This window comes from Meleagris gallopavo, chromosome 10, assembly GCF_000146605.3.
Source record: "Meleagris gallopavo isolate NT-WF06-2002-E0010 breed Aviagen turkey brand Nicholas breeding stock chromosome 10, Turkey_5.1, whole genome shotgun sequence".
In the NCBI taxonomy this organism is placed as follows: domain Eukaryota; kingdom Metazoa; phylum Chordata; class Aves; order Galliformes; family Phasianidae; genus Meleagris; species Meleagris gallopavo.
The window spans coordinates 26,632,129-26,658,782 of NC_015020.2; the positions used below are offsets into that span (position 1 = coordinate 26,632,129).

At 46.3% G+C, this 26,654-nt stretch overlaps 1 protein-coding gene across 2 annotated transcripts; it reads left to right on the top strand.

Moving 5' to 3' along the window:
• On the top strand, positions 1-26,599 carry LOC100545219 (E3 ubiquitin-protein ligase RNF220-like). 2 transcript variants are annotated; one of them, XM_010716324.3, is made up of 7 exons: positions 1-251; positions 1,292-1,378; positions 3,051-3,106; positions 4,794-4,872; positions 18,474-18,582; positions 19,777-19,851; positions 26,166-26,599. In XM_010716324.3, exons 1-7 carry the CDS (start codon positions 16-18, stop codon positions 26,235-26,237), a joined length of 714 nt encoding a protein of 237 aa, XP_010714626.1. In that variant the 5' UTR covers positions 1-15; the 3' UTR covers positions 26,238-26,599. The 2 variants fall into 2 exon arrangements, with proteins under 2 accessions (XP_010714626.1, XP_031410788.1); XM_031554928.1 differs by lacking the exon at positions 26,166-26,599 and adding an exon at positions 21,101-24,702 and having other exon boundaries at positions 127-251.
• The last annotated feature ends 55 nt before the right edge of the window (positions 26,600-26,654 follow it).

The following is a 26,654-nucleotide window of genomic DNA, read 5'->3' on the forward strand; positions in this document are numbered from 1 at the left end:
GCTTGTTTGTTTTAAATGGTGATACCCTTTGTGAGCCTGTTCAGATTAAAGGATGACCTGCAGGCTGGTGCTGTCCCCCTGTCCTTAGAAGATCTCCTTTGCTTGGTCTCCACTTCAAATGCTCACCAGCACATTCTGTTGTTTTATTTTCCAGGTTCTGGGTTCATCATGTGCAGCGGCAAAGAGAATCCAGACAGCGATGCTGACCTGGATGTGGATGGGGACGACACACTTGAATACGGGAAACCACAGTATCGTTTTTGAAAGGCTTATAACTAAGAGGGAACCTAGAAATAATCCATCTTCAGCTAGTGCTTATATAGTACTGCTCTGGGTAGTGTTGGACAGTGTGTCCAGCTGTACTAGAAAGGGCACCACCTTCCCCAGTTACCTCATTATTTGAGCTAGTAGGGATTCTCAGTTTCCTCTCTTTGAGGTCCTTGTATACTTGCTAAACTATTTCAGATTTTGTTAGTGAAGTCTGTATGAGATGTTGAAGGAGATCAAAACTACTGTTTCTCCAATCTGTATTTCATAAGTGATACCAACTGTAATACTTTTGTCTCTGTCCAGGCATCTTCCATAAAGGTAGCTTTTCCTGCTTTGTGGTTAGAAATGTAGTTTATTTTCCACAAGATGTTTGTTTGATTTCAGGGGTTTTGTGCAGTGAATATTTCAAGCAGAATTACCTGCAGCTGTAACTGCGAGAATAAGTTTTTATTCCTTTTGTTAGACACTTCATTAAGGGCAGTTTTCTGGAACACCAGCTGGGAGCCAGACTCTTCAGACACAGCTCCAGAACTTCTGCCCTACAGCAGCTGTGCAGCCATCAAGGAGGACTTCCCACAAGGGTATTAGGCAGACATTGACATAGCTCTGTTGAGAGGGAATACAAATCTATAGAATTAGATTGTGTTCAGATCTGCACTGGTCTTTAACACCAAAGCATCTAGCTTTAGCTGGTTGATCTCTGTACTTCAAACAGAAATAGTAAGAGTTGTGCAAATTTCACTTTTAGAAGTTAAGGAATTGGTTTTCCTCTTCTGAAAAGCTGTGGAGTCTGGAGTCTTGTTGCTGTCTAAGGACTTGTCTGTATCTTTCCACCTAAAACAAAACTGTTATCCAGAATCTAAAAGCAAGCCTCTCCATGGATATCACCTGCTGTTCCTTTGAGGTTTTTGTTTCTGGTTGATGTGAGTTTGTTGTGTATCCCAGATAGCGTCCCAACCACCTCAGAATTCTTTCCATTGTCTGCAGCAAGGCCGTACGTTTCTTAACTCCTTGCGCTCAGGTACACAGAGGCAGACGTTATCCCTTGCACTGGAGAAGAGCCAGGTGAAGCCAAAGAGAGGGAGGCGCTCCGAGGTGCTGTTTTAAAGTAAGTGCTGTGCCTTTCTGATTTGCTTTTGTTTCTTCTGGGGAATCTCAACTTGTGGAAGGCATCTGTTTGTTTGACCAAGGGACCACAATAAGGGAGTCTTACAAAGAACCACTGTGTAACAGATGGGTCTCTCTTTCTATCTGTGCAGCCTCATAAAGCTTCTCTGCACACGCTCTCCCACCTTAACCACTGCACTGCCCAGCCAATGCTATCTTCTCCCTGAGCAGTGCTGGACAAAGGGTGGATTCTGGCCATGGGGAACCTGTGCTGTGTCAGGGCTTTGTGCACATCTTGCCATGTATACAAGATCGGAAACTTGTTCAGTGTATTAGGAGACTGGCACCTAAGGTATGATTTCATTGCATCGTATTTGTGTAGCAGGGTATACCAATTAATCCTGCATGCAGGTCTGGGCAGAATGTGTGCTATGCCCACAAGCATATGTCAAGAATGTAGGCAGACAGCGTTCAGGGCACTTGGGGAAGCATTTCAGGCAAGTAAAATGAGTCTTAACAGAGAGCTAGGATTGCTTTCTAAGCCCTCTGCCCTGCATAAAGCAGGGCTTAAATTACCCCTCTGTCTCTTTTGCAGAGTGATCCTGTGAGGTCAAGGTTGAAGTGATTGATAGAGCAGTGAAATGAAGTTTTCTTACTGCTTAGTCTGTCACAAACACTAGTTCAAAATTAGGTTCCATTCCATAGAAGTGTGTATTTGCCACACTGGATCCAAACCATTGATCCATTCAATACTTTGCAAACTGTGCTAGACCACAGACGTGCCTCAAAGATGCTAAAGCTCCTTCACAGCTAAGAAAAAGAAGCACTGTAACAAGAAGGTATCAGAGTGTCCCTTATTAGTGGCTATGAACATTTAATGCTTAAGTGAGACCACTGAGGATGTGAGATGTGGAAACCTAGTTCCTTCATGTGACTTGCACCTAAGTTGTTTTGCTGTTTGCGTGAAGTCTTTCTACATCTCTCTGTAAAGCAGAAGAGATAACGTTGCTCGTAAAAGCACTTTGAAATTTGGGCAACTTTCTGTAGTAATGCAGTAAATTAGCTGATGCCCTGAAGCATAAGCCTGTGTTACTTTTTGAGCACAGCTGTCACAGCTCATAGAGCTGAAATGTTATACAGCCACAAGTATACAGGCTCCTGGGAAGATTCCTTTCTCTTACTGCCTCTGTTACTGACTTGCAAGTGAATGGATGGGGCCAGGAGTGGTCTGCACTTCAATGCTGTCGTTCTTCAAATGGGAAAATGGGAAGGATGGGGCTTGTGATGGCATACAGTTAGTTCTAAGGCAAGAAGCTATTGCAGCATGGAGGATTTCTGTTCACTGGTAGGGTTTTCATCTTTGAAGCTGGGTATTTGAGAACGAGCTTTAGGTCACAGGTGCTATTTGATACCCAAGCCTTCAGTCAGCATCACAACGCTCGTGCGATTCAGCAGAGGTCTCAGCTAGAAGAGCAGGTTGGGAGTTCACTGGTGGAGATGTGGGCTAACACAAAAACACCTGCTGCAGCAAGCCAGCAGCTCACATTTGATGCTTAGACTGATAGAAGTGTTGGGAGAGATGTATGTGGATTGGTGGGCGGAAGGACTGGCTTTTGCCAAGCAGCAAAATCTTCCACATTCAACCTTTAACATTCTGCCCTTCTCTCTTTTAGTGGTGGCACACCAAGTACTCGAATAACACCGGAGTTTTCTAAATGGGCCAGCGACGGTGAGTGTTAAGCATGCCAATAATTCATCTGTTAGCTACAGGAGGGCAGATAGATATTCCATATCTTCCGATTGCCAGTAATTAGGAAAATGACAGGTACAGGTGCTCTTGCGCAGTACCAGCAGATGTGTGCAATCTATTATGTTATTCTTTTTTTTTTTTTAATTTTATATCACAGTGAACTGTAGTCAGTGAATTTGGGGAAGTTCCCAAAAATGGAACTGTAACTGGTATGGTTATAGAGACAGGGTTGGATTGACTTGCTGTCTTGTCGCTAAAAGACAAACTACTATATCATAGAGGGAGCCATCAGAGCTTGACTGTAATGTTGTTCAGCTGTTAGGAGTTTAAACTATATAGGCACCTGTTGCTTTTTTTCCCTCAGCTGCTTATCATCTTTGCATCTTTAAAGGGGTATGCTGGAGGTTCTGGGATCTATGCTACCTTGCGACTTGTTGTGGAGACTCCAGAGCAAACGAGTGAATGTGAAATTTTAATTCACATAATTAGTAATTCAAATTATTTGGAAACTCATATGATTAATTGAGGGGTGGAGGGTTAAACCTATTCAGCTGTTGCTTTGTTTTATTTAATGCCAGCAGCACTGGAAGTGTAAGCAGCAACCCAGTGGAAATATGAGAATAATAAAACCTGGCGCTTTCCAGCTGTAGATGCCAAATCCATTTCCAGAGCTGGGCAGTGCTATTCTAGCTCCCTTAGGAAGGGAGCTGAAGCTCAGCGACCTGAAGAGACTTGTCCCAATGATTCTGTTTCCTGTTGTTACAGCAATGCTTTGGGCTTTTGATTCCCAGCCTTTAAAGTACCTACAAGACATAACAGACTGTCAGTGGAGGAGGGGGTTGGGTAGGAGCAGTTTTGCCAAAGGCATGATGATTAAATGAAGAACATAAGATATCTATCGCAGGCATTTGCTTCTGTGGGTTAGGCAATCACATCTGGTTTTTTTTGATGTAGGCGCACTCGCTCGTAGGTGCGTTCAGCTTCAGTAACTGCAGCCACAGCAGTGATGAGGAAGCAGCTCTGATGGTGCTTGCTATGAGCTCTGTTTTCTTCATACCTTTTACATGAGGCAGTGGTGCTGAACCTGCAGCCCAGGGACTGGCCCCAGGATGGTTCATCTGGCTTGTTTCTGACTGTTAGCTTTCCTGGAGGCTCACACCCCTCCAGTGTTGGGAGGAGCCGTGGGACTGCTGGTAGAGAAGAGAGCCACAATCAGACTGTTCTATCATACTACTTACTGACATATATTTTTTTCCTGTCTGTGTCTGAAGGGTCTTGGAAAAAGGGAGAAGTTGAGAGCAGAGTCTGGGCTAGATAAGTTTGCTCCATAGTCACCTTTCTGGAAGTACTTTTTGGTACAACGGCTGCATCAAACCTTTCTCAATTAAATTCTGGCTTAAACAGCTGGCACATCTACAAGGGTAGTCAGTTTGTAGTGAAAAGAAGGTACGTATTGTACTTTCAGCCTAACTTGTGGAACTGTGCTGTGCAGGGAGAGGGCCTCCCTGCCAGGCAGGGATATATGGTATTGGTCTCCTCTCTTGAAAAATTGATATGAAAATGTCTCACCGGAGTCCTCTGCTTCTGAAACTGTAACTCAGACTATTTCATCTCCGTGATAAAATGTCCTGTTCTGTTACTAATTTGTCTGTTCTTCCCTCAACAGAAATGCCCTCAACGAGTAATGGTGAAAGCAGTAAACAGGAAACCATGCAGAAGACCTGTAAGAACAGTGACATTGAAAAGTGAGTGTAAAGTGGATAGCTTTTATTTTTCTTGGTTTAAGAACTATGGAGTCCGTTGACTGTCATTTATCTCTATTTTTGAGGACATTCCATTGTCTCTGTTCTGTCTTTTCTAATGTACTTGCATGTACCACCCTCCATCTTTCCAACGAGGGGGATCCCAGCAGTCCCATGACTTGGCAGGAGACTTACTGAAAGAATTAAGATCCAGATTATATCTCTGTATGGTTACTAACAAAAATATTTCTCAGTCTCTATGTTTATCCTATGTTTATTCTACCAACCCTTCCAGTCTAATCAGAAATTTGACTCTCAGTGTTTGAATGTTCAATAATGCAGGTGCCCCAATCATCTCCTTTTCTTTCCCTCTCTGCTAGCTGGATATCCTCCAGCATAGGAGAGAAAAAAATGCTTTTTTTTCTGCACTTTGTGATTAACAACCTCCCTCTTCAGCTTACTCCCACAAGCTGCTCAGGAGGTGTCCTGCTTAGGCAGCATTTGGCAGTCCAAGCATACAACTGCAGGCCATCCACTGTTGCTATAGGCTGTTAATTATGGGATTTTTTGAGTTGGTAATTCCCTGAAATAAAACGTCCCAAGATCAAGTGAGAGGCAAAGCAGCTTGAATGAAATGGAAGACATGAGAAAAGGCAGGTTTTAAGAAGGGAATATTTACATTTTGGGGCTAGATATATTGATAATTTAGGATGGGGAAAAAACCTGATGTTGAAATGAAGACTTTAAAGAAAGTTATTCTTTAATGTAGTTAATTAACTTCTTGCCCTGGTCCTGATGCAAAAACTTGTGTCACTTGCACATTGTGGGGTGTCTCATAGTTCAGGCAGCCTGGCAAAGCTTTTGTTCACAATCAGGAGTTATAGTTTAGGAAGTTCCCTGCTGCAGAGGAAGCTTTAACACTGCTTTGCAGTCTCGGCACTTTACTTTTTGCAAGACGATTTTTTGGCATATCCCAAACATGGGCTGTGTGCAGTTTGATGCTTCTTGGTGAGCAGACTTGGGCCAAAGACCACAGAACAGGAGAGCTCACAGGTCAGTACTGAAACAGTGTTGCCCTTAGAGCAAGCCTGGCTATTGTATATGTTCTGGTAGCCAGGACTCAAGAATACACACATCCCATTTGCCCTGATCTGTCAGCCTCTGTCTCAGACACTGCTCCAGGCCTCCTGCCTGTCAGACTAGCAGCCCTCCACCCTCCCAGATCTACTTCTATTGAAAATCTTTAAACTGCAGGAGCTGAAAGGATTTGACATTTTCCAGAACACTTGAGCTCAAGTGATAAAATTGACATAGCTTTAATAATCTGATCAAAGAGGCTTTAGCTAGCACCTTTTGAAGGATCCCAGAATCCTTTCCAAACAACACTTGTGCCAGCTCTGCTGTGAAGTGGAGGGTTGAGTGCGAGTGTGTGTGTGTGTGTGTGTGTTTGCATGCACATGTGTGTGTGTGTGTATATATGCACACAATGCCTTGTTCCACAATAACCTTGTCCTGCTGATGCTTCAATGCTGCAGGTGTGAAAGGTCGGCAAAACCCAATAGAAATTACAGGAAGGACCTCTGTGTCTTGCTCTTTCCTATAATGCTGATTTTTAAAGAAGCAGGGGAGGGCTTTTTATTTAAGGCCCTTTATTTCACTGGGGTTCAGAAAGCAAGATGATGTTTCAAGTGGAGAATTCCTAACTGCTGGGTTTTGTTGTTGTTTTGTTGGGTTTTTGTTTGTTTTTTTTCTTTCTCCTTTGAGATTTGTGTGTGATAAATAGTTTCTGTCCTGCCATTTAAGAAGTCTGAATGCTCTGTGTGCTTGTCTATGTAGAGGGGTTCTGTTAAATTAATTGATAACGGGGATCAGAGCTAGAAGCCTGCAGAAGGGGGGGCAGGGTTTCATACTGTCTGTCTGTTTCCCACTCCACTGCTGAGCCATGATATATGGCGACCCAACCCAACAGGCTAAATTGATTCATCTCTAGTTCCTGTTTCTTAATCTGGACCTAAATTGGTTTCATTTTTCTTGTATTGGGTGGCACTTGCAGGAAGTTTTCGGCAGCATTGCTTTACACTGTTGCTTGTAACTTTAATTTTTGCTTTTAGACCTGAACATTGCTGATAGGCACATTAAGTACTGTGTAGCATCTGATGAGCATTTTTTAAAGCATTGGGAAGCGCATGGCTTACCACCTGTGTCAGCCATGCCCTCCGTTGAGGCAGTGGTAAATAGAATTATCAGTGATCTGCATATTGATCCTTCCTTCTTACAGGTGATGTTCCTTCCCCCTCCCCTCTTCCAAAAATACATCTAGGCGGGGAGAGCAGTGTTTCTCTGAAAGGTCAGCACTGAGAAATGGACTTCATCTGCGTTAGCTCTGAACTTTGACTGGCAGCCGTGTGCTGGCACTCTCCTTCCCAGCACTGCAGGCCCAGATAATCTCATCTCTATGCCGATGGAAGGTGTCTGGACAGCACCACTGGGTGCTTTGTGCCGAAGGCTCCTGGGCACAAACAGGCCATGTGGGCCCTCAGCAGATGGGCCGAGCTCAGCTGGCATGAGATGCGGCTCCTGTCAGCAAAGCGGTCCCTAATTGCCCAAAAGCCCACCCCACATCTCTGCAAGAGACAAACAAGTGCTTTTCCCCACAGAAGTATTCCTCCTCCTCCGCCCTGGAGCTGCCCGCAGCGGCCTGGCGCCATTTTGGGGCCGAGGTTCCCTGGGGTTAAAAGCCAGCATCTTAATTCAGAGTGCCAATGTTCAATTTTGCTTTCTGCCACCAGACTAGATTGCAGGCCAGCAAGAGAGTCTGGGTTAGTGGCCCACTGGGTCACCTCCCATTTGTTTTCCTCAATTTTGTGTTGTCATAAATTCATTCCAGCCCGTTGTGGTTGATCAGTTTATCTCCGCCGGGGCAGGGAGCGCTGCGAGCATGATGTATGGCACGGAGCATTGTAGCCAGCCTCTCCATGAATCACTCCAGCTGGTTGGTGTCAGCCCCAAAGCAAACAGGCCCTGGCCGCTGAGCGTTGACTACGATGAGCTCAGTATGGGAAGAGACATGACGTATGAATGTTTATTTAATAATTCTCTAATATTTCCAGCGGAGTGTGGCTGTGCCTTCTGGGAGGAGGGAGGGAGGTTGAAGAGGGAAACTCTAATCTGTTGGGGTGGGTCATAAATCAGGAAGACAACATCATTAATCAGGGATGGGACTGAACTGGAAGGAGGTGGGACTGGAGCTGCCATCCTCAGTGGGAAGGGGGCTGTGCTCTTTTTCTTTTTTTTTTCTTTTTTTTTTCTTTTTTTAAATCTTTTTTCTGATTTCACTTGGCCCCAGCAGTGCTGCCCACATAATAGCAAGCCTGGACACACGGCTGTTTAAGTGAGTATGCTACCTCCATCATAAACCTTGCGATGCAAGCCTGCCAAGCATTAAATCCCTTTATAATTATCTTCTTTATATAACACTTCATGCTCATCATGCTTCATTGGATGAGATGCTCGTTGCGTTAAAAAGAGGGTCTGGGAGAAAAAAACAATTGTATTCTATTTTTCTGGTCTCCTCTTTCTTCCCCTTCCCCCTCACTTTCCAGAGCAGCTGTTCAGAAAGCATTGGCTCTAATGCTGGCTGCTGCAGGAGCATGGGGGAGAGAATTAGTTAAAATTGAAGTGTAGGGTGGATTCCATGTGCAAAGAGCAGTATGTGAGACAGCAGCGTCTGGGTCTCAGGGCCTCTGCTCCTGGGGAGACGGGTTGAGACTGGAGCCTCTGCTCCAGCGTGCAGCCAGAGGATTAACTCAGGCCTCAAAGGCAAGGAGCCACGCTTAAGCCACTGTGTCACAGGGAAGCAGAAGCTGTCGTGCATTCGCACTGGAGGATAAGCACTCCCCAGCCCTTCTCTGTAATGTCACACCATTAATAGGCTTTGGTGGTAGACAAGAAAATCCTGTAGCAAGGATAAATTTTTTTAAAATTACCTCAAGCCATTAATGACCTTGCCCTTTGTGCTCAGGGGGGAGCATGGGGCTGAGGATCTGCAGCAGGAGGCTCCAGGCTGAGACCAGCCCACACAGACTGGAGATGAGGTTTGGGAAGCACAGGGTTGAAGCTGGGCTGAGTGCTGCCTGTGTCTCAGGGCTCTTGTCCAGATCTGTTATTTATTTTTTAAGCTTTAGTTCTTCCTGTCAGTAATTTAATAGAATATAATATGTGCTGGTGGTCAGAGTTGGAAAGGTGCATGGGCAGATGTTGGGCTTTTTTTATGAAGTGAGACATTCACATTACTTCATCCTCTAGATTGGGTGTTCAGGCTCTGGTAGTGAACAGAGTGCTGGGTTTTCTGCTCCCTCCTTTAACTGTTTGGTAGAACCTAGATGTGCCAGTGATGATCTCAGATGTGATTACCACTGTGCCAACTGAAATTCTGTCAGTGTCATGGTTCTTCTCAGGGTAGCAATTAACAAATTGGATCAGCCTGCCAGTTAACTAGTGACAGGATGAGAGGGAATGGCCTTAAATTGCACCAGGGGAGATTCAGGTTGGACGTTAGGAAGAGCTTCTCTGAAAATAGTGGTCTGGCACTGGCACAGGCTGTCCAGGGAGGTGTTAGAATCACCATCCCTGAAGGTGCTCACGAAACGTGGGGATGTGGCACTGAGAGATGTGATTTAGTGGGTGATATTGGTTGTAGGTGGACAGTTGGATTGGATGATCTTTGAGGTCTTTTCCAACCTTAATGATTCTGTGATTCTACAAAGCTCAGCAAGGTAGGCTAACAGGAAGAGCTCGGATCTGATGTGACAGTGGTATCCATTCAACAGTTGTATCCAGAGATAGGGTCTAATACTCATACTTTGGAGACAGTTCTTGCAGACGTGTTGGACATCTTCCTGCAGTGAAAGAGGTGCTTTTGTCTGTTACATTTTAGAGCTGAAGTGTCTGCAAAGCCAGAGTGGCTGTCAGCTCTTGTGCCACAAGCATCCTCATCCCACCATGAGCTCAAACCCCAGGAAAGAATTTTCTTCCTATCTTGCAGGTGCTGTTGAGGCATCTTGCCTTTCATGTCTCTTTGCCCTCCTCTTTCTTTTCTTTTTTTCTTTTCTTTTTTCTTAGTTTCAGAAATGCTGTTAACTTTAATTTGTGGAGTTGCTTCCTGGGAGTGAAAAATCGATGGGGGGCTATCGCAGTGTGAAATTCGACTGTCACTATTGAGCTATAGAGTTAGCAAGATGTCTCAGAAGGTAAAAAATAAATCGTGGCCCAGCAAGTGCTCAGCTGTGCTATTTCAAAGGGGATATGAGGCTGATGGTCCGTTAGAGGGTACTTCAGTTAGATGGATGATGATTCCCTGTGAAATATTGGAGTTATTCCATAGGTAAGAGAAACTTTAGCTTATAAAACACAACCAGCTGCCTTCTAGCAGACGGATTCTGCCCCGAGATGTGTGAGCAGTTTGTCAGAGAGAGGACTCATCCCTAAAATTAGCCTGTCGTGTTTAACGGTGTCTCTGATGGAGCATTTTAGATCCTACTGTGTCCCTTCTGAAAATACTTTGAGGATGTGACTGTTTATTCACATCCCTTACCTACGCTGTAAGAATTGACAGTCAGGGACTGGGTTTTCTTGTTCTTTTTTTAGGAAATGTTTGCATGGTGCTCAAGAGAAAAGTAAGAATTATTTTTAATGTAGGCTATGTTCTTTGTTTGGACGGGAATGTTCCCTTGAAGAGTAGAAGAGGGACCATGTTGTGCCCCTTCCACTGCCAGTTTGCTGTCTCTCCTGTGCATCTGTTGGAGGGCAGCCCTGGCTGCACAGCTTCTCTGTGTGCTGGCATTAATAGGACTACTGCTTTCTTTGGCGCTTACTGGCTATTACAGCAGGACTCAGTAAGTGTTTGTGCTCTGCCAGCTGCTGTGTGACAACAGGATGATTGGGATTATGGTTCTTGGTAGTTTATGCATTTCTTAGGCTATAGTTAGTAAATATGAAGTAGTACCAAAAAAAAAAAAAAAACCTGTTTGTATTACTTCCCAGCTAAACTGTGTCTGGGACACTGTAGAGTGTGTAATTATTTATCTTACACTTGCATGCACATTTGTGATACAACAGGGGGAAGCTTACTGCTGCAAGAGGCGGTTTTAAACTGTATTTTAGGTTGGTGAAGATCTTCCCAAAAAATGTAACTGGTGTTACACAAGCAATGTAATACCAAGTAATGTAATTAACATTTGAAAACCATGTTGGTTTTTGCCTTCACTTCAGTGTTGATGCTTGTCTTTCCCCACTGCCACCGCTGTGGCCACTTTATCTTATTTACCCATTTGCTTCTCCTTCTTTATTTCTGACGGTTTCTATCCCTCCAAAGCTCTGTGTCCCACTCAGTTGTGTAAGCATTCCTGCCCTTCCCTTGGACAGCCAGCTCATGACCTGTCCTTCATCTCCACTGCTGATTTCCTTTTCCAGCTCTGGGACCACAGTTGGTTATGCGATACTAAAGTGCAATGGCCTGATGTTTCTTTTTGAAGGCGCATTTACCTTAAATGATGCTAATTCTGATCCTTTCCCCATGAAAGGAAACAGTCGCGGTGTAAAAGTTCTAGGCCAGGCAGCACAAGTTGTAGGAAGTTGTCTGGAGGATGTGTTATCACGCTGCCCTTGTGCACCTCCAATCAGTGCTCATGAATGGCTTTCTGGAAAGCATATCACCTCGGCAGTAAAGCCCTTAAAAGGCTGCAGATGAATCCAAGTGGTGCTGTAGTAGCATAGATATTTCCTGTTTATTTTGGCCATTTGGAGGCAGGCCATGGGAGTAGAAGGCATTTCGTTGTGCATAGGCTCGGCCTAGGAGTCTGCTATTCCCCTTCCACTTCAGGGATATTTTACAATTTTAATGCTCTGATTATCCAGCCAAAGCTACCAATAATCCCAGACTAACCCCAGACTGCAGTTGGATGCTGGGTTACAGCAGACCTAAGTCCTTCAGTAGAGAAATAGGCCTGCCTAGCTGTATGTGGAGCTTGGTTGTAATCCAGACTTGTTTGCTTGTGGATCAAGCAGTCTCAGTAGGCTGGAACCTGCAACCTGTGTTCTTCATTGGGGAGCAGAGCTGCACTTCCCATCTTCACCACCTGCCTTCCCTGGCCCCGATTTGTATTGAGACAGCACAGTGAACCTTCACAGATCTATTAGGAATGCATTTCTGATCCACTAGGATGAGGGATGCGTTTGAAAAGTGAATTGGCATATCGCTGCACAGGATGTGCAATAATTTATATTCAGGAATTTTGCTCAGAGAATTGTTTTCAATTCAGCCGGTGCTGCCCCAGTAAAACCTGCAGCAGAATGCTCTTTCGTAGCGTGGCTTTTTCCTTTATCGCCAAAGCTGCTCCAGTAAAGCGATGGGATTGCATTTATTTCCTCTTTGAAACAGGGGACATCGTCTCTAAATCGAGATCAGAATGACCCATGCATTCTTTCTCCCAGCTTTCATGTCGAACCATAATTGCTCAAATGGCACAGTTAAAATTTTGGCGCAAGCTCAGTCTTTCACTCGCTGCCTTTTTAAATCAGTCCCAGTGGCCGGCAGATACCGTGTAGCCCTACAAATGCATCTAAACACACTGACTCCGAGGCTCCTTCCATTCTGAATGATCAGCGGTGCCATCTGTCTCTGTTTTGATTGGGGCTGGGCACATGTGTCCTGGCAAAACCTGGGCCAAAAAGAGAGAGAGAGAGAGAGAAAGAGCCAGCCCTGAATTTACTTCCTGCTTCTGTGGAGGCATTGTTGGGTCTGCGTTGTAGAGGCGGAGGAGGAGATGGGAAAGCATAACGAATTCTTCTGTCGTGAAATTCTTTGGGGAATCTTTACCCAAGTCCCAGCTAAATGCAGCTTAAAATGCAGCGGTAAGCTCCCCTCAGTGGTATTGCGGCGGTGCGTGCAAGTGTAAGAGAAATAATTCTTCTGTGGGGAGAAAAAGAGACAACATTGTTGGTTCGCATCAAGATGAAATTAGTCAGAATCAAACTTGAACTTGGCAAGCAGCTGCCAGCATTAACAAGTTGTGCAAGCAAGTATAAAATAGAGGCACTGCTGGTGGAGGGGGCTCAGCACTGTGTGTGTGTGTGTGTGTGCGCGCCCTTGCATGCACCCCGCTCCAAATTCACTACTTAGAACACGGAAATTAGAACGGGGAACATTGCATTATTCATAGCTTGGCAACCAGAAGCCAGGGCGCTTTGCCAAAATAAACTATTCTCTATAATTACAGGTGAAGCAGCATTCTTTAATATCTTACAATACAAAAACATACATTAATCAAGGAAAGAGGGCTTTTTTTTTTCCTAGAGGACAATAAATTAGCATCCTTGCCAATTTCCTCAATACACGTGACAATGTTTTACAGGATTATAAGTCAGCCTTTTTAAAAGAGGTTAGTCTGAAAACAAATAAACCCGATAAATGAGATTTTTAGCTAAATAAAGGGGAAGCCAGCTCCTAAAGTGTTGATGTCTTGCCAGCTGATTTGCTTTTAGTGCTGGCATTCTCATGGACAGAGGGTCTAAACTTTTCTTGGTATGATTTGACACGGCCCTACTGATAGCAGCCTTGCTGGGCCATTTGCTGCTGCGAGGGGTCTGGCCCTGTGGCTGTGTATCCCCCAGCAGAACTCTCACACATCTGCCCCAGTGAACCCCCCATCATTTTAGCAATAGCATGTGCTGCAGGTAGTGCTTGCTAACTTGAAAGGGAGGATGGATTCTTTCACCAGAGTGAAGACAAAAAGCATCCTTGTCCTGGATGACAGGTAGTGATTGTGCACTGGTGCTTTAGAGATCATTTGGTTTGAGCAATTTCAGACATGAGTGCAGACTGGGAGAACTCACTGAGGATAAGAATTTTAGAATCCTCGTGGAAAAAAGGTGATACCAGGACAGGCACTGGTACAACTGCACAAAGAGCTCTGGGTGTCCCATCCCTGGAGATGCCCAAGGTCAGGTTGGATGGGGCCCTGGGCAGCCTGATCTGGTGCGGGCAACCAGCCCGCAGCAGAGGGTTGGAGCTGGATGTGCTTTGAGGTTCCTTCCAGGTCAACTCAATTCTGTGATTTTATCAGATCTTAAAATTCTGTGCCCCACAAGGTGAGTTGTGCATATTAGGCTTTCTCTTCTGCAGTGAAGTAGTGATTATGATAACCATCATCTGGAAGCGTGGTTGGATATGGCCAGAAGCAATTTCTTTGCTCCTAGGAATCTCACTTTAGCTTTACACTGCCATTAAAGCATCAACCAGTCTGTTTCTAATATTTACGATATGTAAGCTGGTGCGGCCTGACCTCTGCCCCTGGTGCAGGGAAATGGCAGGTATGCTCTGCTGGGATCAGGTTCTCCACCTTGGACAAGGGGAAGTAAGGTCTTTCTTTAAAAATAAAGCCATCACTCCCAGGTTTGTTACTGCCGCTCTGTGTTTACGGACATACCAAAACAAAAATAAAGGTACGAGGACAAGAGAGGAAGGTCAGAATACCAAGTGTCAGAAGAAGCCCATGAAATCTTTTTGGTGGTGTGTTTAATCAGCACTAAGCATTTTTTTTACAAGGTACACACAAATAGTGGAACTGTAAAAAATAAATGGAATGCTGTGTATAGTGTGACCGTTTATGAAGAAATTAACATTTATATCCATTAGAAGGAAACCAAAGGGGAATGTTTAATGCTCCCAGTAGCGGGGAGCTTCAAATGAGACCTGGTTAAGGGGTGGATGGAGTTATTCACATGGGTCAAATAGACAGGATTCCAGATGCAGTGATGTATTTCTTGTTTGTCTGTTTGTTTTTGTATGATGGAAAGGAAACAGAGGTGAATAGCTGTTGCTGCTATCTGGTATGAAGCTTTTGCTCTTGGGCCCATTCCAGTCAAACAGTTTTTTTCAGCAGCCCTTAATATCCATCTGGGAAGTGTTAACTGAAGCCAATCACTTTGACATCGGTATCTTTTTGTTTCCTTTTTGGTCCAGTATTTTGTTGATGATAAAGCACAGACTTAGTCAATTGAGAGATTCCAGAGCTGCAGAATCAGAGATAATTTAATTAACGGAATTGCTTGTGATTGCCCACTGGGACAGCGGGTAGGAATTGCTCGATTTAATTTGGAGAAACAAAGATCACATGCATGCTAATGTTTGACAAATAACCAGAGTTTGGGTTAAAGTTCTTTGCAAGGGGGAGGCAACCTGTTCCCAGGGGAGATTTCCCAACAGGTGCTTGCTGAGTAACAGATCAAAGGTACAGATAGGTCCTTCTTCTCTTACATGGCACTTTTGTGCCCTTCTCCTGGCCTTTTACGTGAACAAAAGCAAGGATTTGCTCAAAGAAAGTAAGTTTGTTCTTTTTTTTTTCTGTACTGACAAGAGGAAGAATATGTTTTGAACAATAGAAAAACGTGCGTTGGGCACGAGGACTGGAAAGTGCTGTCTTCCCAGTCTCCCAGTAGACTTGCTCCGTGATACGCAGCATCCCCAGCTGTGACTGCCAAGTTTTGGGAGTCCACAGGGAAGTGCAGGACCAAGCTTATTCTCTGAAGAGCCCTTCCTTCACGTTTTTGTTCTGGTGTAAATGTTTGTGCTGGGGCTCCCGTATCTGTGGTGGAGGTAAGTGTAGCTTCCCAGTAAGAATGGGACATGCCTTCTTGAGGCGTCCTCTACCACAGAGGAGTCGGTGAGGCTGCTCTGCTCCCTCCGTCCTGGTTGGAGAAGCAGCAGCCCAGGGCTGGATGCATAGCTCCTTGCAGCAGTTGTGCTCAGCAGCTCTGTCCTGAGGCTGATGAATGACGTTATCCAGACACGTCAAATCAGAGCACTGAGGCACAAAATTGCTAAAATGGTTCTCCCTCATCCAGCCGTGAGGTCAAAGCAAGGAGTAGGGCTCTGGAGCCAAATTCCTTCTTTGTTGCCATTCCTTCAGCCTCTCTTGGCATGGTGGCTTGTGGAGTTTGCTTCACTCTGGCCTTGCTCAGCCCTTATAAAACTCAGCACAAGCCGCTCCCGGCTGTCTCCAGGCGAACTCGCATGAGGTGTGCATGCAAGAGGGAAGCCTCAGGGAATTCCTGAGATTGCTGCTGCAGGAAGAGTTGCTCTGAAGTGATACTTATCTTTAGGATACAAGCAGCAGGTTGACGGTAAAATGTCACTAAATGGAATGGTATGTGTCCCAAGTGTGCTGGCCACCACGGGAGCCAGACACATGGGAAGTGACTCTCATCTTTATTCCATCCCTGGAGGTAGTTCCAGTTTCCTTTATTTACTAATGTTCTCCCTATTTCCCTTGACCTCATTTCCTCTGGCTTTTCGGAAGCAACCATGCAATTATCGCTTGCTTTGGGTTGACCCTTGGCCCCCATGTCCTTTGTTGCCGCTGCTCCAGGAGGCTTTTCTGAAAGCTCAAGTGCAAAATACTCACTCGTGGCCAAAAACCTCCCTCTTGAGAGCTAGGAGCTGTACTTTGGGCACAGGATTTGTCCTGAGAGCACACTTAGCAACAAGAACATGGAGTTTAAAGTCTGTCACAGCCAAGCTTTGATCAGCGCTGGGAGATACTGCTGTGGCTAAAGCTCCCTCTCTTACCAACGCACCCCAGTCTTGTTAATAAATGTATATTTAACAATGTCTGGAGCGTATGAAGTGATAATAACTAAATCAATACCTCCCACATTGATTGTCCAGGATCCCTACAGCGTGACGCACGCAGCGGTGCGGTAATTTTCCAGCTAACTAGCACCCTGATCTACAGCCCTCCTATTGATTGGCCATTGTATCAGGCAGCCTCTGAGCATTATTTCTTATACCTCTATTCAGCCTCCTTTTCTGATTCATTCATTTATTAGTGGACAGGTGCGATTATCTCAGAGACTTTCCAAAATTGGCTGATGGGGTCAGCCATTTAGGCCTCTATAAACAAGCCATTTTGTATCTCCTCTAGTTGTTGCAGTGGCAAATTCTTCCTTTTCAAGCTTTGACCATTATTGGGCTAGGTCTGGAGATGAATCGGCTTTAGCTTGGATCTGCTCAAGTATTCCTCTTTTCCCTCTCCTTACTGAGTCACTTGCTCTTCAAAGGAGAAAGGACAGTTCCATGGATGGTAGGGAATTTAGCAAGGGTTGAAGTTCCTGCTTGCTCTGTGCTTTGGGCAGGAACCTTGCTTGCTGCCTTCCTTGCATGCAGGAAGGGAGAAACGGATTCCAGAAAGTCAAATTCAGCTGCAGCCTTCATCTAGCATCAGCTTTTTGACAGGGCAGGCTGGAAGGGAAATGATTTTCTCATCCCACAGTAATCTTTAAGTTATAAATAAATAATCCTATTCCTCCCTCAGACAAAACTAACAGCTTTCTACACTTTCTTTGAAAATACTGACAACTCTCCCTCGAGGGTGAGAGCCCAAACTGGGATATGATAATAATTTATACCAACAAGCAAGAGCAAGTGGATGTTTCACAGCAGGGAGCTCTGTTTCCTACTAAAGCTCTTTCATTTTGCTCCAAAGAATATTTGTTGATACCGAGGCTTGAATGCACGGTGTCCCTGTCTCCACGTGGTTGCCATCCACTGAGCTACTGTGGGACCTGTGTTTCTTTCCCTTTTTCCCAGTTTATGAATTTCTGCTATTTTTTAATAACTCATTTGCGATGAATCTCCTTCTGAAGAGAGCAAGAGCCTTAATGTCAGTGCAATACCCTGCAAACCTTTGCTGGGGAATGCTGGAGGGCCCATCCCTGTATCTGCACTGTGCAGAAATCTGATTTTGCAGCATGCTGGAGTGACACATCCTTGTCTGTAATGCTCCCTGCATCTCATTTGCTAAGCATTACTGCCTGCCCTTGCTTTTAGGTTGGCAAGTTGCTTTTTTTCACCAGCCTTGCAGAGCCATGAAAATACACTTGCCTGCCCTCAGCACAGTGCCTCTGTGACAAAAGAGATAATGCTGCCCATCAAAAATGACCCTAGGAAATGGGAAAGCAGTGGTTGTAAAGCTGCTTTTATAGCCTCCCTGTTGGCACAATGTCTGTTGCTTTTGGTTTCTCCTTTTCAGTATTAGAAACCAACAAGCTAGAGCACGGCTTAATGTAAAAGCACTGTGTGGATCCTCTGTAATGCAGATCTTGTGTTTCAAAAGTTTGATGGTCAACAGAGGCCTCCATTCTTTAAGGGGAAGAGCAGCTCCTGTTGCCCACACAAAGTTAGCTCACCAGCTTGGAGGAGCGCCCAGAACCTCGTCCAGTGTGTTTGGTCCCATGGAATCGCTCACAGGAGACAGGAAAAAAAAACCTAACAAAATCTATTATTTAAGTGTTCACATCTTGCAGACATTTGCTTTCTATGCAGTTGGCAACACTAATCCTGTTGTGCTGTCATGATGTGTTTGGAACTGCTTAGTAGCAGACCTCCAAAAATTCACACTGGGTTTTTTCAGGAACTCTTTCTCAATGCAAGTTTGAATGTTGCTCACTTTTTCCTCTCTTGCTGGCCTGTTGTGAGATCCTTTTCCCCCTGAACTCTTAACAATTTTGTGTGCTCAGTGATGCTCACTCTCCATCATCTTTTGCAGAATTACAGAAGACTCTGCAGTGACAACATTTGAAGCACTAAAGGCTCGTGTCCGTGAGTTAGAAAGGCAGCTTTCCCGTGGGGACCGCTATAAATGTCTCATTTGCATGGTGAGTAGCACTCCACTTGTGGTAATGAATCAGAAATGCCTTGGTGTCTTTGCCTTATCTTTGCTAAGGAGGGAAGAAGGTTTTCTCCTTTTTCCTTTTTTTTTGGAGGGGAGAACTCACCCTCATCCCTGTACACTATGAAGAATCTCTTTCCTTTTGAATGTAAGTGCTAGGTTGTTTTAGAAATTGGAATTTCTGTGTCCATTAGATTGCTCCACTGACTTTTATAGCCAAGAAAACCCCACTTTGGAAGGCTTTCAGGCTCACCAGAGAGAATTCCCAGATACCAGTGTTCTCTTCTCTTTATATACATAAAAGGGTACATTCCATGATCTGAGACCCACCCTGTGATTTGAGAACAAGAATGTTGCCTGTTTAAAAGTTGTCCTGCTTCCTCTGTGGTGATGCTGTGCCTCCCTAAAGAAAGGCAGCAGCTCCCTCTGATGGTCTGAGCTTGCAAAGCTTTTCATCTCCTTGTTAGGTCTTCGTTCTGCTGATAGCAGGAGAAAAATCTGCTTGGTAGAGGGCTCCCTCTGCAACTTGAGCTTGATGCATGGTGCTGTCTCTCCCACCCGTGACTTGTAGGTATGGGGATAGCAGTTCCCCTGCCTTGTCCCATGAAAGGCACAAGAGTTCACTGCTGATTTTCAGGGGCTTATTAGCAATCATGGAAAGCACTTGAGCACATCTGCTGAAGTAGCAGCAGTGTTATTGGGATATAGTTAAGCTGTTGCTGTAGAGTAGAGAGTTGTGATAAGGGTTAATCTTACCCTGTTGCTGTTTTTTATATGATCTGGTGACCCTTCTGATGGGAATAACGGCAGGTGGCCACAGCAACTTCAGATGCTCTTGCGATAACTGTGCTGAGCCAGGTCACCACTTGAGTGGATTATGGGCTTCCAGCAGTTCTGAGAAGCCAGAGACTTTCTACCTCTGCTGTACAAACATTGCTATCTCTGCTCAGTTCTTAAGTGGAAAGCAGAAGTTTGTTAACATGAGACCCTCTTAATTCTGCTTTGTTTTTCCTTTGCCTCACGCCTCATGATAGATCAAGATCAGACCTCTCTTGCTTTGCTAATGGATCATCTGTAGTCTGATGCCATGCCTACAAAGAAGAGTGTTGCAATGGGATTGGGAATGAAGAATCAGTAGACTCCTGCTGTGGAAATAACCTATTTGCTTCTTCTCATTCAGGACTCCTACACAATGCCCCTGACTTCCATTCAGTGCTGGCATGTGCACTGTGAAGAATGCTGGCTGCGGACTCTGGTGAGGCTCTTTGCTACTTTCTTATTGACTAACAGACTTTTCCCTCTCTTTTGGGATACTTCATTTTAAATCACCATGGGGAGAGATGCTTTTTAGCTTTATTTTAAACAACCTAAGTGCTGTGCATGCAGGCTTTGAGATCTTTGCCACTTTACACCTCACTCTAGCTTTGATTTCGGTGAGCTTTGTTTGAGTCATCGTTACCAAAGCACAATCCTGCTCACTGCTTGCTCTTCTGTGGCTATGGGGGCAGCCTTGCCTTCCAGCAGTGCCCTGTGTGGCACCCATACAGAGGGAAAGCTGTGGGAATGGAGGCCAAATCCACTGAGATTGCAAGGAATGGGTAGCTTCTGGGAAACATAATGTTCACCTGAAACAAAGCAAATTGTCTTCAGGATAGACAGTAGAGACAGAGGCTTTTATGAATATGAATCCGTGGGTTTTGGATTATTTGAAATAGCGCTGTGCAGTTTTCAACCTTATACCATTCTGTTTGGAAGATTGGGGATTACCTTGAACACTGAGTAGGTGACCCTACGCAGTGGTAATTTATACATGTGCTGAAGGACATCAGGTTGAAATTTAAGGTGTTATTAAATATAGTGTTTTCCTTTCCTTTGTTAAAACTGGGGGCTTTATAATCAGCTTTTCATTTCCCCTGTGCAGCTGATTTTCAGGCTTTCATTTCACTCAGTCAGTTGTGCTTTCTAGTTCTCTTGTTAGCAAGATGATAAGGCGTTGGGCTGCAACAAATGTAAGGGAATGCCACTCCTAAAAAGTGTTCCTGTAAGGCATTACAAAATCTACTTTATAGAACATGTTGTGTTCTTGGAGTTACGATTAGCCAATCTTGCTCCTTTAAATCCTGCCTTTTAAAAATCTTGTCCAAGAAAAGTTACCAGGATGGTGAAGTGCCTGTGGGCTTCAGTACTAATAGCAACTCAATAACTTGGCTATCCCTTGGGCTGTATTTTATAGCTCTTCAGCTACACCCCGTCACTACTTAGATTATACAAGCTTTTGTAAACATTTTAGCAGCGTGTTATAAAAGACACATATGTGGCCACGTAGCTGTGAGGTGTTTGGATGAATGTGCGCTCTGCCACCTTTGCTGAGTGAGGACCAACCTTGTTCCTCCGCGGTGCTTCAAGCAGAGGATAAAACACTAATTTCTTTTTACTCAAGTCTCTGCTGTCTCTTCTTCCCAGCAGCCGTAAGTGATGTTTTAAATCTGTCACACCAATTTCAGATTGTTCTTAGGCTCGGCAACTTCAGTCGGGTCCCTTTGTTTCATGGTCACCGCTGCTCATAAGAACTGGAAAACCTCACTCCGGGTGCTGAGGGGCTGGCGTGTCTGGGTACCTGTGGGGGAGCACACAGCTCTTCTGCCGAGCAGGCAGGATGGGAACAGTCCAGCAGGACAGCACATTAGGGCTTGGCACTTGCATAGGGGAAGCAATTAATAAGTGGCTACTCATGTGTTCCCCAGCCCTAGCCTCTCCCTGCAGCCCCCGATTTATTACACCAGGCCTTTTCACAAGGCATGCTTGCGCTCTTTCCCGTCTCAAAAAAATCTCCCAGCCTGTGTTCGCATGTTTCTAATGTAACCATTAAAATGTAGCCCGAAGACAGCAATAAAAACCCTGGAACGCCTTGGTGCTTTTGTGTCTTGATCAAAGTCAATGTGTGTAATCTCGTTAAGACTGCCCTCCTTCCCCCCTCCTTTTTTATGAATTTAATGGCATGCAGCAGCTGGGCTCAGTGTTTAATGCTCACCAACCTGCATTGTTCTAATTAAGGTATCTCCTTTTATTTCGGGCACAAAAGAGACTCTTGTTTTTTTTAACAAGCGAGGAGCTGTGGGATAGTGTGTGTAATAATCGCCACTGTTACCTTTCCCTGGGAATAAAGCTGGCTCCCCAGCAGGGCAGGAGGGGGATCGGAGGGAGCCTGCGCGTGTAGCACACATGGAAAGACTTGGTAGGGGGGGAGGGGCAGCGTTTTTCTTCTATTGTGCAATAAACAATTCGTTGGAGTTCATGGGAGCTGGGCCTGCTGGGTTGTGCAGGGCTTCCAACATTCTGGAGAGCAGCCATTCCTGCTGCTCAGACAGACCGTCCTTCGTGTGCCTCTGTTCTGTGCACTGACAAAATTTGGTACTGAGTTAGAGTGTGAGGTTTGAGTGAAAGAGGAGAGTGGTGTGTTGAGTGTGGCCTGGGAAATGGAGGCTCCACGTGCCTTGGAGCACTTGTTAACCTGAGTGAGTTGTTGAGGATGGCGTAAAATCTGGTGCTGACATTTGTCACGGAGCAAGGGAGAGAAAACTGATTTTCAGAGTTTGGGGTTTTGTTATTTTCTAGGATACAGTACTAGAAGAATCTGAGCATCTCTGATATCTTCAGATTGCTGTCGTGTCTAAGGGCACTGGTGAGGATTAGGTCTGTAGAGCACTTTAGGTTCCTGAAAACAATTCTTGGACTTCAAGTTCTTGAAATCCAATTCCAGATTGTTACTGTTCTCTCGCTGGTGGAGAGGGGGAGGCGTTTGTAAACACTGCACATGGCTGCTGGGTTCCTCAGCTCAGGTACTGGAGCTCAGTGCACCAGACTGGCTCCAAGTCCTGGCAACGAAGCATCCACCAGAGCTGGTTCCTTCTCTCCATCCTGCTGCTCTGGAGGTGCTGCATAGCAGAAAGGGGCCCTGAAGATGAGTTAGGGGAACAGAGATGGATGGTGGTGCTGGTCAAGTCAGCCAGTATGTCAGTACCAGTGGATGTTTGCAGACAGCTCTCCTCTCGTGTGGCCTTTGAGGGAGTGAGGATCTGTCTCTCCACCCAGCACCAGGAGTAGAGGAATAAGGAGTTTGCTCTCCTTCCTGAGGGCTGCGGTGTGGAGCAAACAGGCGTGGGGTGTGCCATGCATACCACATGCACTGAGCAGCAAGCCACAACAGTCTGGTTGTGGCTTGGTCCCTGCTGGTCCCTGCTTGCTGGTTGTCTGTGGCACCTGACATCATGGTGTTTTTCACTCATGTACAGCACTGGGAGCAGACGGAGGGGTAGTGATAGCATCAGGTAGCACAGAAGCTGGGACGTGAGTCTTGAGCTCGCTCGCTGCCATCCCTTGTGGGAGGTGGGTGCCTGCTCTCAGCTGGCTGTTGGACTGCTTCCACGTGTGTGGGATGAATCTCCCTTTGGAAGATGTTTGGCTGCCCCTTCTCTATCCTTTCCCATTAACTGAGAGGCCCCCTGCAGCTATTCGGGGGTGAGTCTATTTTCTTTCTCCTGGGATGAATCCTCTGACAGGAGAGATGGGTGATCTGCTGCACTGCTTTTCTGGGGAGGTTTGGAGCCACTGTCCGTGGTGGTTTGGGAGAGCAAGTTTGATGTGCGTCTGTCAAAAGTAATTCAGGTTGAGGTGATCTTCCCAGGGGAATAGATTCTTGAGTTCTTGAAGGCCCTCTGAGCTGCAGTTCTGTCATCTCCCAAACCCTGGTATCCTTCCTTAGGAAATAAATGGAATTAAGAGTGAAGTCAGGCTGCTTTTGTCCAAGCTCGGAGCTGCTGTGGGTGTGACATGAAGGGCTGAAAGGGGAGGTTAATTGGAGCAGGTGCACTTTGCTGAGTTTCCCTCTGGCCTGTGCAGCCAGAGCCAGCATTTCCCGTGTGCACCCACTGGTCCCAGGCTTGTACTTGCCTGTCTCAGGCTTATTTGAAAATGACGACTGCAAGAGCAGGAAAAAATCACTTTTAGAAAGCCTTCTTCATCGCAGAATGTGCTTTCAGGGGATCCATCAATAGATGCGTATTCTCTGCAGCTGACACATTTATATCTTTGGTAGATGACACCGCTGCGTTCTGAGCCTTTCAGCGTTTTGCAGGCTATAACACTGCGCGTCCCACGCGGGCTTGGAGTATTTGTCTAAGTGCAGATAAAGAGCGGTCCTTCAGGGCCTTCACGGGGCCTTCCTGAGCCAGCAGCTGCACGGAGGGTGCTGTGCTCCATCCCCTGTGGTGCCCATACTGCTGCCTGGTTTCTTACCATGTATTTCAGGTTTGGCCTTCAGCGCCCTATGGCAGCGAGCTCCGTGCTTTGGGGAGGCTCTGTGAGAAAGGACGCCGTGCCGATGGCCTTAGCCCTGCACCTGCACGTGTGTGAGAGGCAGAGGGGCCCCGGCTGGATGCGTCACCCCAGGGCTCAGCTGCCCTCCTGGCAGAAGCTGGCTCTTGGCTCCCATCAGCTCTGTTTCTCCTTCCTATAAAGCGTAGAGCTTTGAGCCCAGGCTTAATGATGGCACTGCGTAGGCGAGGTGGCTGTGTGCACTTCTTTCTTCTCTGTGCCTGTTGGCATATTCTGTTTGGAAACAGCCCCACAGGACAGCGGGAGGTGCCTGAGCCCTTCGCTTTCAGTTTTGTTCCCTTAGTCAATTTACAGCAGACATCACGCAATTATTTTTTTTTATTTTTAAGAGCAACTTTAGGACAAAATACTCCAATCCTTCCTGGCACCGCGTGAGCCCTAACGACTTCTCAACATCTCAGCTCTCGTTAATGTATTTTTCAAACTGCTACCCCAAGTGATTAGCCCGTATTGTGGATCAATCACTTGCCAAATTTTAATTAAGAAAGGAGGAGAAAAAATAAACTCCCTCCCCATTCCAACCCTTTTGCTTTGCTCTGTAACAGCCCCGGAGCAAACTTCTTGCAGCAGAGTTTTATAAACCCCTCCAAAGTGGGGTTTATAATGGAAAAGCTGAGGTGGCCTTTACTCCAGCGCACGCAGCTATAACACATCAAGGCTTTTCCATGAAGCGATGATGAAAGGAGCAGAAGGACCTGGAAAAAAAAAAAAAGACCGAAAGAAATGGCCGACAGGTGGGACTTATTACTGCACAGTGTTTTTATTTCAAGGGAAAAGTTTAGTAACCCCAGCTGGCAGGTGAGCAGTGGGGGAGCACACTCATTTTCATTGTGCCTCTGTGTGTGTGTGTGTGTGTGTGTGTCAGTACAAGTTGGTGTGTCTGTCTGCAAGATGGAAGAGCTGAAATGCTGGTGGCAATAAGTGTTGTGCACTGACATCAAAAGTCAGGTGTAAGGAATGGGGTTCTAAATGATTTCAGTCTCAAAAGGAGTAATCGAGACTCAGTTCTGAATTTAACACACGTGCTGCTATGGGGAGAGGATGATAGCTTTGTCTATATGAAAAAGGGTTCCTCCTGGGTACAAAGTCTGTGTTTTTGCTCAAGCTGTTGAATGCCAGAGACCCAGGGACTGTGCCTCAGGTGTCCAGGAAGAGCCCTCCCTGTGTGCAGGTGAAAAGCATCCATTGCTCTGTGGTCGGGTCAGGTGTTGCAGAATAACCAAACTGGATCAGTCTGTGTGTTGCTGGGTCCTGCCTTCTGGTGTGGTTGAAAACGTGGGTCTGAAAGCCCACCTGCAGCTCTCACGTGGGGAGAGTGGAACCCCAGAGCCATCAGCATGTAGTGCAGAAGGGGCTGAAGTCCTGGGGTCTGGCAGGATAAGTCCACCCATCTTCTCTTTCCCTGGGGTGTGAAGGAATTGCAGATGTGACCTTGCTTTGCTGCTGAAGAGAGACCTGGACAGGGCATCTTTCCTTCCAAAATGTCCTGTGTTGAGCTGCTTCAGCCCGCACAAGGGAGGCTGCCTGGGCACCAGGATCACACACCTCTGCCTGCGGCTCTTCCAGTCCTTCTCCAGATCCCAGAATGGAGCAGCGTGGTCCTGTGCAGCACGAGGGGGCATGGGGCAGTGCTCAGCCCTGGAAGTCAGGGCAGCCCCATTTCCTGCACTGCTGGTGCTGGAGATGGGCACAGCCTCACAGCAGCTCACTCTGTCATTTTTCCTATCAGCTGGCTGTCACATCTGCCAATCTAAGGCTGACCCCGGTTCTTGTTAACACCCCATTGCTGTCAGGCTCGGTGACAGGCAGCACACCCGCTATGGTGCACATCATGTACTGCTTGTGTCAGCCTCCCGCTGCCCGGCCCCACTTGGAGGTCACTGCTTGCAGCTCCACCTGGGCAGAGCAGGCCAAGCCTCGGCCCCCTGTTGTGCACAGCATTGGGGGAGCAGGGCAGGGATTCCTTGGGGCCGGCAGCCCCACCTGAACCACTTTGGTCACCCGACAGCTGTGCTGCTGGTCTGTGTTCTGCCTGCTCAGCCCAGCTGGGGGGTCAGGGGGAGGCTGTGCTGCCTCTGCTGCCTCTGCTCTGCTGTCTGAGGCTGAGGGTGAGGTTGTTGGTGCCGTTCCCACAGTGCATCGTGCTCATGCTGTTGTCCCATCTGCTGCTTGCAGGGTGCCAAGAAGCTGTGTCCCCAGTGCAACACCATCACATCCCCCGGAGACCTTCGGCGCATCTACTTATGAAGGACGCAGCAGGAGGGCGGCTCTCGGCTCAGCTCAGCGCACCCACGGGGAGAGGAAAAAAAAAAAGGAAAAACAAACAAACAAACAAACAAAAAGACGTTTTAAAAACGTAAGGAAACAAAACCAGAGACTCCAGACATGGACTCGAGGACGCGGGAGCAGCGAGAGCCCCGGCTCCCACCTGCAGAGACCCTCTGCAGCGGGCGAGGCCGACCCCGTTGTTGTGCAACCCCTTTTTTACAGCAGTGTTCCCCACCCACCACGGCTCGGAGCCCTCCTCCTTCAGACTGTGTTGTGACCCCTCTGCCCCAGGATGCTGGGGAAGGGACCCTTGGCAGCAATGTTAAATAACCTGTAACTTGTGTCCTTCGTTCGGTTTTCGTTGGGTTGGTTTTTTGGTTTGGTTCTGTTCCGTTT